The sequence below is a fragment of the Trematomus bernacchii genome, unplaced genomic scaffold (assembly GCF_902827165.1).
Source record: "Trematomus bernacchii unplaced genomic scaffold, fTreBer1.1, whole genome shotgun sequence".
In the NCBI taxonomy this organism is placed as follows: domain Eukaryota; kingdom Metazoa; phylum Chordata; class Actinopteri; order Perciformes; family Nototheniidae; genus Trematomus; species Trematomus bernacchii.
This window is the reverse complement of record NW_022988097.1, coordinates 8,282,660-8,295,752: the sequence shown is the minus strand read 5'-3', so window position 1 is coordinate 8,295,752 and position 13,093 is coordinate 8,282,660. Positions and strand designations below refer to the sequence as shown.

The window sequence follows — 13,093 nt, the reverse complement described above, 5'->3', positions numbered from 1 at the left end:
AAAAATTGAATTAGGCAATATGAATGCATGGTCTCTTTAACATTCCAGTAAGGATGCATCATTTCAAAAATGTGTCACATTGATTTCTCGGATTCTTCCTGTGAGGTGAACCGCTCACAGTTTGTGTGCTGGACTGGAGTTATGCTGGGAGGCTGTCAGAGCTCATATCTGCCAGGGTGACATGTGCCCAGGCACACTCGCACTAACACATAGTAACATCTCTGGCTCCTGATGTGTGTCATGTCCCCCATGCATTAAATAAACAAGGATGCTATCTTTGTCTATCATCTGCTCTTCCCCTTTTCAAAACAGATCTGATTCCTAAATCATACAGGGATCTTTTTGCCCGATAAATTGACCCATGCGATAGTTTAGAGTAGACAGTTCAAAGACTGTAATAATTACCAGAAAAATGTACTGAAACTTTGAGAGAATAAATCAAGGCACATCTTTCTCTATTAACACACACAGCCTGGTTATATATTTCTTCTCTTTTTTTATTAAAACCGGACCAAAATCTTCCACAATCTTTCCAATATGTTGTGTGAGGACATCGTTGCTCAGAAGACTGAGGGTGGATCAGCATCATGGTGAACTAATACAGGCTACATTCTAGAGAGAAAGAGCCTCGGTATTCATATGCATCCAGAAGGATATAAGTAATGCACACTTCACTATAACTTCTACACAAGCTAAAATATGTTTTTGCGTTAAAGGTGGGGTAGGTAAGTTTGAGAAACCGGCTCGAGATACACTTTTTGTTATATTCCATGGAATGCTCTTAACCAGAGTTGGGTGTAATAATATTACTTTTGTCGGTAACGGAGTAGTGTAACGCGTTACTTTTATAATTCAGTAATCACACTACAGTTACTAACATTGCCCCGACACGCGTTACTTCGTTACTTTTATAAAATCAGTCATAATCACACTGACAGACAAGAGGGGTTTCCGCCGCAGGTTTATATGTACGTAATCTGCGCGACTTGCACGTCCACATCTCCGTGTGCAGTTCAGCATAAACATGGCAGAGTCAGCGATAACTTTCGAGGGGTGGAGGTATGCCCATTATTTTGAGTTCGTCCGAAGAATAGACAGGAATGTGACGGTGAGGTGCAAACTGTGTCCAGGCCAGAAGCTGTTATCCACTGCTGTAAACACCACGTCAAACCTCAACAAACACCTGCAAAGAACACATGCTAAGGTGAAGCTAATAGCTAAGGACCCCCGAACCCAGAGTGAGGATGTTGTGAGTGCGCCGCCGCAAGAATTTGGAGGACCGGTAACCAAAGCAGAGATGGACAGGCTTGTAGCATCCTTCATAGTAGAGGTAATGTTGCCCATTTGCACAGTGGAATCACCATCGCATCGTTCAGAGATATACTGCGCAAAATACAGATAGCAGGAGACAGAGGACAGCCATGGTCAGAGCTATCTGAATCAGTCTTATGCGACAATGGAAACTGAACTAAAGAGAACATTTGAAACTTTAGCAGTCTGCGTGATCTGCCTGCAGGGAGGGGCTGGCCGGCCCTGTGAGTAAAGTAATGAGTAAAGTAACGAGTAAAGTAACGAGTTACTTTATGTAGAGAGTAACGAAGTAGTGTAATATATTACTTTTTTTTAAAGTAATATGTAATATGTAATATATTACTTTTTTTTAGTAACGACCCCATCTCTGCTCTTAACATCCCGATAGCAATGAATATCTTAAGTGCTTTGACAAAAAATCCATAAAAAAATGTCATCTGTGGAAGCTGTAGTACTGTAAAAAGTACGACCAATCATTTTAGCCGGCCCGGCTAAAATGATTGGATGGCCTACCTGCCTGTCAGCCTTCCATCTGTACACAAACTTATCTCGTGCCCTCATTGGTCATGTGCGCGTTCGTGTGTGTTGGAGGAGGGGCTCTGTAAGGAAGTGGCAGATTTTTTCCGGCTGTGTATTTTCAAATTCTAGCGATCTCGAGCTGGTTTCTCCAAAATTACCGACCCCACCTTTAATATTTTCGGCCACTAAAAAGCTTATAAATGATAGCGTCAAATCCTTTATAATTGAGCCTAGCTTTGAATAAAAAGGCTGCGGCCTAATATAAAAGTATATTAAAGGCATTTACATACTGGTGGCGCAACAAGCATATGACAAGTTGTATTATCCTCATCTACATTGTGTTTTTAATGTGTCCATTCTGCTCAAAAAGACTGGAAGATGCTTTTTCCAGCTCTGCAATAGCTTGGAAAAATCAATCTGTTCTGAAAAAAAAAATAGGTGGCGGTTTTGCTGCATAATATTACATTCTGCATGGAAGTATTTATGATGTAACAACCGTTCTTATAAATATATTCATATGTGAATTAATTGCACAGGTGTGTAAAGGCCTAGAGGAATTCATTTAAGGAAAAACAACCCATTTTCCCTCATAAATCCTCCTTTTCAGTGTGCAGAAACAGTGGAAAGTGAAAGCTCCCATCCATAAGATATACAGTGTCAGTATCGTAAAACTCACTGAATAAAAGATTACCCTATAGGGTCCAAATGTTTTTAGGTGGACACTGACACTGCTTGTTTACCAGTTGTTCTGTATTTAAAAGAGTAAAGGGGTCACAAAGGAATGCAACGTAACGGTGATACAATTGATTATTATGGACCAGTGGCAGTAGGAATACGATGGCAGTAGTGTTCTCTCCAAAACACATCTTGTGAGAAGGCACTGGGTGAGGTCACACATCCACAATGAGGCTCCACAGAAACTTCAACAAAGTTTCCCCCGGAAAACATTATACATTTAATTCTGCCACATTGTTGTTCGTTACAGCTGGCGAATGCTTACTCTTCATTCCCTCGGTGGCGCCCCTGGACGTCTCCATGAGGAGCAAACGTGGGATGCAAATAGCAAGAAGGATCGTCTTGTATTCTTTACGGAAGTTCTGGTTTAGCAGTCCATATATGACCGCGTTGAGGCAGCTGTTGAAGTACGCCATAAAGTAGCTTGTGACAAAGAGCCACTCGGGTATGTTGGGCGCAACTTTCACAGGATTTATAGCTACAGCCAGGCCAATGAGGTTCAGTGGAGCCCAGCAGAAGGCAAACAACACAAACACCATAAACATAGTCAGGAAGTTCCTCACATCACTAGGCTGCAGTTTGGCCCTTTGCTCCGGTTTAACTCGATGTTTCACTTGAATTACCAGCACCCATATCCTCATGTAGCAGTAGGACACAACCAGCAGCGGGATCAGAAAGTGAATAACGACCACAGAGATGGTGTAGTATGAGCTAACTGTCTGGGCGAAGGTGCAGGAGTAGATACGGGGGTCGTACTGCAGCGAGCCAACAAAGAAGTTTGGCACGGTGGCGAGTGCGGTGAGCAGCCAGGTGAGGCCCAGGTAGCAGCAGGTGTTCCTCAGGCTGTACAGGCGGTCGTAGTGCAGGCTGTGGCAGATGTAGCAGTACCGGTTGATGGCGATGGCCGTGATGTTGAAGATGGAGCCGATGACGCTGAGGCCCATGATGAAGCCGCTGGCCTGGCAGTGCAGGTCGCCCATGGTCCAGTCATCGTGGAAGATGGCTGTCAGGACCAGAGGGTACGGGTACAACGCCACCACCAGGTCTGCCACGGACAAGCTCACAACGAAGATGTTACCTGGGGAAACAGAAGATACGATAAGATAAGATAGTACTTTATTGATCCCAATTTTGGAAATGTTTGTGTTGCAGCAGCATAAAAAGACATGGCATAGAAGCTGTTTTAAGACTAAAAGAGGACCCAAACTTGTGTATGATTAAACTTACAGCACAACCTTTCCACTCCATGCTCCAGAGGAACATCAACTGGGTCAATAAAAGTACACTTACAGTTTATCATCACCATCAAAATCATAAAAGAGCAGCTTTATTGTGACCTCTCTGGATCCTCTGGCTTTTACCAAGACTTTTCCAGGACTCTAATTTCAGTACTGCAATTTCTATATTTACCCTCCTGTGGGGTTTGTTTCTCCACCCCCTAGTGTTCCAAGTAAAATGTGACCAGTCTGTTTAAGTTGCTCTTACATTAACACAAAAACTATTATTCCTCACCAAATTTGCATCTGCATTTCATGTGTTAGAATTGTGAGGAAGCCAGAGCAAATCAGTTGACTTCTTGTTTGTAAAAATGTGTTTCCCAAGACACAACCCACTAACACAATTAGTCACAGGAACAACAGAGTTGTTGTATTGACAGTGTTTTATGTGGCAGGTCTATTCCCACAAAATGTTCAAATGTGGCTGTGCTTGTTTTAACGGTTCCTTGCCCCCGGGACCTCCGAACACTGAGTTTAAGCACATCAAAAAAACAGGACATGGGAGGTTTGAGCTTCCAATTACATCCAAACAAGTTCCTGTCCTCCTGAGCTTAGTGCAACACTGGACCTCCTCAAAAGACACGAATCATAGAATATGACGTCTGATATTGATATGGGTGGAGGAGAATAGAATAATAAATCAAATTGTATTGTTGTGTCAGATAAGACGATAGATAACAGAAAACAGTTTAGTGGAGCCACAAAATTGAATTGCTGTTTCACAGAAGACGCATTAGCTTCCCATAAGTTCTGAGTAGATGTTGTGCAATAAAGGGTCTTTTGTGTGGCAGCTACACATTTTAGGAGTCAAAATGTGTAATGAAGTGAAGAAAGTGCCCAAATAAACTCATAATTTCCCTCCATTAACCAGCTTTTTAGATTGAAAACTCTTCATCATACTCTACGAGTAGAATAAAGCTGATGGAAATAAACCAGTCCAAAAACATGATTACATTCTGCTTGTCATCACCAACTTTTACCCAGCTTCTCATAAACCATTACATCACTGGTCAGAATATAAACATGTATGCTTTACGTAAATAATCTGTAAAGGATTATACATAATATGCCTCACTTCGTGTCAGATATTGGGGTAATTCCAGGGTTGATATAACATAGACTTCCTTCTGAAGTTGAAAAGTCAGGGCCGAGAGCCATCACACTTTCACCAAGCAGCTGAAACAACAGCAGTGATTGGCAGATGTGATGGGAGTGGATTCAAAACATATGTCGGCTATCAATCTCACCCAAAGCCCGTTCAATCCCTGCACTTTAGGGATAACACAGCTACAGTATGTCTATTTTAATTCCATTGCCTGAATTTGATTAATCTAAAAAGAGAGTAATGAGAAAAAAAAACATATATTATTATCATCATCATTTAATTCCAACCTAAGTAAAGGGTTGTATAAGAAAAACAAATGTCAGTCACAGACCTAGCACAGGTATAACATTTCTACGTTGCTAAAAAAGCACAATCCCTCTCTCAGGCCTACTGAGATACAAATATGAGCATTTGTTCTTCATCCTGGAGTCAGCTCAGTGGGCAAATCTGTCAGTTTGTATTTGTGACCCTCACAGTGCTAGCTGTGTGCATTTGTCATTGTGCAGCAGTTTGATTCCTCGCTGGCATCATGCGGCTCGGTGTTATCATATGGCTGGACAGGGCATGCTGCAGCATTAGAGCCCTCTCTGGCTGAACCCTCTCTCCCCCTTATCGTCAAGAGAATGAGGTAAGTGCTAAAACACCACTGAGAGGATTGCTGTGAAGCGGCCAGATGACTGTCTTTGTTTTGTTGGCATCCATTATTAAAACATTGGACGAAGCAGTACCTCTCGCTGTTTAATTAACCAACTTGGCCAGCTTGACGCTTATCACGCCCAAACTGATAGCAATCAAATGATTGTTTAAGTGTTTAACAGCCGACCAACAGAGATGTGTTCACGCCTGGATACCAGAATAGAGTCCGCTGACATCTTTGGGAGCTATTATTAACAATGAGTGTAACTTGAATAGAGCATAACCTGCATGCTGATTGGTTAAAGGCAGTCAGAGACAGCTGACTCGCAGACCTTAACTTCTGTGACACCGTTTGATCTTTAATTATCTGATCTTACGGTGCACTCACACAAAACCGTTATCCAAGTATAATGTGGCATCAAATCAACTGATTCTTTAGAGTGCCTTCCTCCCGGGAGTTAACCACCCCATGAATCCCCCCAGTGTCTCCTTCTTTTTGTCTGTGAAATACTACTTTTCAAGCCAATGAAACATAAATCAAATCCGTGCAGCAGGTAGATATTCAGCTCTGCGTGAGTGGAATAAGATATTTGTTTCCAGAATCATCCAGTGCACACGATGCTGCAGCACATTCAAAATCATATCAGATAGAAACTGCCTCCCACCCAGCATATAAATCGGTATATGTATCAAAATAGACTTGGCATATAACATATGTATGGCACTGCTGCATTGCAGCTTAATAGCTCTGAATAACAAAAGGAACATTATACATATAGAGCAAGAATAGTCACATAACAAACATGTTAGGGCAAGAGATAAACAAACCAAAACACAACTTGATGAATTGCATTGCTGCGGATCTGAAAATGTTCCTTTGTCAAACCCACCGTCACATCACTTTCACAGCTTGTACAAGAAAACAGATACACTGTTTTCTTCACATTTCTTTATACTGTTTACACCTGTACATCTTTAAAATGTGTAGGAGGCTCGGCATCTTTAGATATTTTATTTATTTTTATTTAACCTTTATTTAACCAGATAAAAAAGCATTGAGATAAAATCTAATTTACAATGCTGACCTGGCCAAGAAAGCTGCAACGTTACACATAACACATAACACATAACACATAACACAAACATATAAAATACAGAGGACATAACTAAGAAAACAAAAGACGAAAAAGCAGTCACTACATTGTGCACATTAGGACAGTAGGTACACTACTTATTACTGCAAGAGCAGCTGGTGGTAAGGACCTCAGACAACTTCAATTTAAAAGAGGCTATTGAGACAAGTGCCCTCAGTTTTAGGCATGATTACATTCGACTTAATCGGTCATGTTATCAAAAACAAGCAAACATAACCTCTCGGCAAGGGCAATAACAAGGCTGACAAATTATTAGTGACTACTTCAGTGCTCGTGTTCAAGGGGCCAGAGAATTTTTTGGGAGAAGTTTAACATTCAAGTGACACAAGCTGCCTTTAGGTGATGACGCCTGCTATGAGCCTGGCTAAAACCATCATCATCATCATCATTCTGAAAAGCGATCAACACATCAGATCTTTTAAGCCTGAGAAAAAAAGCCTCACTGGCCCTGAGAGAATTCAGACCATCAGGACACAGGCGGCCTCTGACAGTTTACAGCATTTACCTTATCTAGGTGTGCTTTAGTCAAATAATCAAAATACAATATCCCATCTCCACGCTAACCATACAGAGAGCTAACTAAATAAAACATGTTTAATGTAGTGTGCTAAATAATATTCCTTATGGATATGGGCTTTCAATTTATATTGTCCTCTGGTTTAAAGCAATAAGTCCACTGACTCAATTATCCTGCCTCTGGACGATCTGTTTTTAGGTTTTGGTCGTGACTTTAGAGCGACTGAGGGGATGCAGCACATGGTTGGACAGAATTGATTCTCCTATCTGCACACAGAACACACAGTTACTGCAAGCTGCAAACACACACACACAAACACACATAAACACACACACGGTCAAGCTAATTTGTTTGTAATTTCCTTCATCTGCTCCCCATCACCGTTTTATTTCTCTGTCCGTCTCCCTCCCTCTCTCATGAGTGCATATTCTGAGTATAACTCCAGTTTGAACACTGCAGTCGTACAGAGCCATTCCCTTCCCTATGAAGATTCACTGGATAGACCTTATGACATGTGTACAGAGAACCTTCAAACGTTGTGCATCAAACGTATGGTACCAGTTCTCCCCCAGAACATAAAGATATCGGGGATGAATATATATAATTTAAGTCAAGGTGACCCTGAATAGAAGAGGTGTCTCATCTCTATTTATCAACATCACCTGATGGATGTTTGAATGTAAAGAATAATTTAAGAAATGTTATGTAATGCAAAACTAATGTATTTTGTATCTAGGTTTTTTCCATGAACAGAAACCTTTGTTTGATTGTGTATCTTTTGTGAAAAACAAGTAAATTATCCTAATTGAACCATGATCAGTGAGTGAGGTCAACACCATTGCACTAAATATTGATTGAAATGATAGTAATAACAGGTACAATAAACAAAAAAATCTCGATTTTGGGGTTTCTGACCATTTTTGGATAATCAAATCCAGGAATATTTTGGCTGTTACAGAAACGAATATAACAGGAGGGTTAAAAGATGTACCGGTGTCTACTAAATGAGCACACATGCATGTGTTTTGGGGGGGTTGTGTGGTGGAGAGTGGAGGGATATATGGAGGCAATGCAAGTGTGTTGAAGTGTAGCAGAGCGGAAGGTCCTGCTGCTGTATGTGAGGGAGACAACCAGCTGTCTGAGTACTGTGCTATGGAGAGAGGTGGGAGGTTTTGAGAAATCTGCCTGACACACATTTCAAAAATAAATATGTATTTACCTGTAAATCCTACAGTATACACCTCAGTATATCACTCATGATGGCCGTTCTTCAGCATGCTTTCTCTCGGAAACTCTGTGTACAATTAAACATTCATACAAATTGAACCACACCTATGAATAGCATGTTAAGAACAGAGCAGAAATTGATGAACAGCAGTAACAGTTTCAGTCACTTAAGGACACACTTGGGAGAGAAAATAAATTCTGCTGCTTCAGGTTTTCTGCTCACACATGCAGATCAAAAGTCCACCATGACACTGGCGGGGTCTCTCGTGCAACTGGACCTGTATGTCAGTCCAATTAGAGTCGGGGGAACACTGACATGAGGTCACCACAGTGTGCATAATCCACCAGCATGAAGAAGACTTTTGAACGAGCCATTTACTCCTGCCCTCTTGTTTGAGACCGGTCGACTGTGACATTTTTGCAAACCAGATAATCTAAATATTCATCGGGCTACTTGCCAAACTGCTTCTGGCTGGTGGGATTCATTGGATGTGTTATGTAATGTATTTAAAATTGTAATTGAAAGCTCATTATTCTAAACATCGGTTAAGGGGTTCAGATGTCCAACATACAAGTTTTCGATCTCTCTGCTTGGTTTTCAAAACATTGATTTTTCTCGGTTATAATTGGAAAGCAAAATCATGAGGTTTCATTATTTAATTAAGATGTGTTCCTCACAGTTCTTGTGACTGCAGAATAACATTATGCATCATGGGTTTTACGACTGCTTCGTGTACCCTGCAGGGTGTAGATACATGTTTTTGGGGAGACTGCCCTGTGAATGTTGTCTTTGACCATTTTTAAGATATTAAGATATTATTATTTTCTAAAGGGGCACACAATTTGCAACCCAAGATTTTACTGATGATTACATTTGTATAGGAATTGGACAAAAGTTACGCTCTGCCCAGATGTCTCTAAAACCAATAAAAACATAAGTAAAATTCAAACTATGGAATTTTGCATTGCTGTCAGGGACGATTAGAGAACATATGAAATGTACTGAATTTGTATTTTAAGTGCAAATATTTGCCAACGTTAGTCAACAAAAGCCAATGATAACCCCATCAAAAAATAAGATTGTAGCAGAAAAAGATCTGAGTTCACTGAATTGAGCAAGGGAGCATTTCACTACTTGTGAATTAAGCTTTTTCTTTTGTGAAAGGAACCTTTTATAATTTCTTTCAATGTATTTGTCATACTTCAGTAATGGTCTTTTTTTCTTTTAGCCACTACAGTGTATGTAAAAGTAACAGCAAAATAAATAACACTTTTTATATAACTATTTTGATGTTCACTGTATCTGTAAAGGAAGGCTGGAATGAAATATACATCAAGAGTGAGAATAAAGAAAAAACGTCAAACCTATCTGACTCTGCACCCTTTATAATGTATATAGCATCCCGTAGTCCATGCAGTTCATAGAGCCAACAGACTAATTACTAGCGGGTATTATATAATAATATAGGGGCACATTTTCCAAGGAAGAGAAATGACAATCAAGTGACTACGATGAATACCTTCTTCAGCTTCACACTGCTGTCTGCTTGAAATCTAACAAATAGTACACAATAGTGCTTTTAACATTACAGCTAAGGCTTTGAAACACCAGCATGTCTCACCTAGCTGCTCATGGGCCACTACACTTCATGATATAAGGAGGCATGATGGGATTTGTCTGCAATGGAGAACCAAGGATAAAGCCAGATAAGGGGAAGAGGATATTAGTATTATTCATGAAGAAATATGAAGGCAGACTGCTGTGGAAAAATCCAGCACACTGACACTGTACACTAACTTTAAATAGAAGCCTTACTGTGAGGCACAGAGGTCACACACTTATATTACATAATTACAGATATGACTAAAGAGAGGAAACAAGCCATGCCACATACTGTCATTGAGAAGGGTTGTTTCCCTCTTTTGGCTTCAGAGTAGGTGTTAAACAGATGGGTTCTTCACATCATTTTGTTGTTCTTTTTTTGTTCAAATGTCTGGCTGATTGTCCCTAACTTGGACACATTGTGTATATACCAGCTGTTGGTCTACTCCCAAATCAACACGTTATTGGTTTGTTTATCTCTCACCTGCATTCCTGAGCTTTTTGTTCCTGTATACAGAGAGAATGACGAGGACATTGCCCAGTATGTCCACCACTATGGTGAAGATCAGCACGCTGGCCAGCGCAGTGGACACTCCGGCGGAGGAAGCGCTCAGTCCGCGGTCGCTCTCGTTCCGGGACAAACAGATAGATCCATTGTTGTCCATCACCTCTAAAACCATGTCCCCTCAGGGTGCATCGGTCACGGTGGGAATGCTCCAATGCTTAGCTGGAAACCCATAATATAGACCAAACATTAAAAACGACTTTACTGGAAGGAGTCTTTAACTTTTGGATACTCCTGCACCGCCTGTGGAGTAGTGGCAGGAAATACAGGAACCACATGATAATGAGAATATAAATAGACTTTGTGCACGCATGGACATCTATGCAGTCAATCTGAAGGGTGATAAAGATGCCATGAGCTCGTGTTTCACTGATGTGCTCAGTGTGGTCCTTTCTGCGCGCAGCTCCATTCTGACAGGACTCAGGAGTATAGTCCAGCAGGCATGAGAGCGCTTTCTTGTGCGGAATGGAAATGCTCCGGATGCGAGACTCAGATACAGAGAAACGGATAGTCTTGTGCTGGCTGGCCGTTAATAAAGATGATATGTGTGTTCCATTCTGTCTGAAGGGCTGGCTTGAAGCGCTTGTAAGATTGAGAGCTTTTTCCAAACTAAAAATGGTGAGCAATCTTTACATCGAAGACCTCTTGAAGGCAGCTTCTCTCATTCAATAACAACAATAGACTGAATGTGTTGTTAGGAAAAGTCGTGCAAAGGTTACTGAAGCTTATATGCAGTATATATATCAACAGCCATTAACAACGTGTCAGGTTTCCTACTGACCTTAATTTAAACAGAGCCTCTCTTGCATGGAAATGGCGCCTTCCAATGGAGACTCTTGCAAACACAAAAATAAATGTTTTACAATTTATGTTATTTTACTATATATTCTGTACCATTCGGTTATTTTATTACACATTCTGTATTTATGTAATACAGAAGGTTAATGTTAAAATATGGACAGTTTCGAACAATAACCCATATTGCTTTAAACTAACCTATACATTTATGTGGAACCTGTTGACATAACACATTTCATTAAAGGTCACTCACTGTTTTATTTATTCAGTGTTCCTGTATTGTTCAAAAATACTATATACCATAGAACAGAATATTTTCCTCTAATGGATAAGAACACCATTTGAAATTGTAATTAGATACTGTATTTCTGGGTGCCTTTAGCTGAAGGTGTGAATACATGTAGAACATTCAGAAGGTCATGGGTTCGATCCCGAGCATGAAAAGGAGGCCATTGATGTTTGAAAGGATTTTGGTTGCACTATGTACAAGAAAAGTTTTCCAAAATGATGCAAAAGGAACATTTTCCTAAGCTTTGGTGTATAACCACGAGGATACCCTGAATGTGTAAGGTAACTTTGGTTGCAATACACGGCACAACAGTGATTCAATATATCTCCAAACGTATTGGGATTTTACTCTTATACCATTAATATGTGCATTAATTTGTAGCACTACACTGTGATAACAGTGAGAATTGGCAAGAAAAATTCAGAACAAATATGCAAAAACAAATTGTCTAACCTTTTGGTGTAGCATGAGCTGCCCTGCGATGGGCCGGCCCAGCTGACCAGCGGAGTGCGAGGGCTCCATCACCATTTTAGCATTTGTGGTCTGAAATGTTCCTAAATAAATTGTGTATTGTGTTTTTCACAATGTACTGTGTTTTTAGCACTTCTTAACACATGGATTGTGTGGTCATTTAAATCTTTTATGATTCGTATGACGTTTTAATGCTTTGTCAAGCACTTTTTGACTATGTCTGGGAAAAGCACTTTATAAATAAATGTTACTTACTTACTTACTTAAAGCATGTTCATGAACCCCTTGGAAAGATGCTGTGCCATTTCCAATAGCTAAAGTTTTTTTAATGTTTCAGTTTGGCTTCTCATTTAATATACACGGCTACTTACTCAGAATTATAATGCAGTGCTATAACTTCAGTGCTCGTGTTCAAGAGGCCATAGAATTTTTTGGGAGAAGTTTAACATTCAAGTGACACAAGCTGCCTTTAGGTGATGACGCCTGCTATGAGCCTGGCTAAAACCATCATCATCATCATCATTCTGAAAAGCGATCAACACATCAGATCTTTTAAGCCTGAGAAAAAAAGCCTCACTGGCCCTGAGAGAATTCAGACCATCAGGACACAGGCGGCCTCTGACAGTTTACAGCATTTACCTTATCTAGGTGTGCTTTAGTCAAATAATCAAAATATAATATCCCATCTCCACGCTAACCATACAGAGAGCTAACTAAATAAAACATGTTTAATGTAGTGTGCTAAATAATATTCCTTATGGATATGGGCTTTCAATTTATATTGGCCTCTGGTTTGAAGCAATAAGTCCACTGACTCAATTATCCTGCCTCTGGACGATCTGTTTTTAGGTTTTGGTCGTGACTTTAGAGCGACTGAGGGGATGCA

At 40.3% G+C, this 13,093-nt stretch overlaps 1 protein-coding gene across 1 annotated transcript; it reads right to left on the bottom strand.

Moving 5' to 3' along the window:
* Window positions 1-2,777: 2,777 nt before the first annotated feature.
* Window positions 2,778-10,764, bottom strand: mtnr1c (melatonin receptor 1C). The gene is made up of 2 exons (XM_034121344.1): window positions 10,569-10,764; window positions 2,778-3,643 (listed from the first exon to the last, which is right to left on the bottom strand). The coding sequence occupies exons 1-2, from the start codon at window positions 10,762-10,764 to the stop codon at window positions 2,778-2,780; spliced, it is 1,062 nt and encodes a 353-aa protein (XP_033977235.1).
* Between the last annotated feature and the right edge of the window lie 2,329 nt (window positions 10,765-13,093).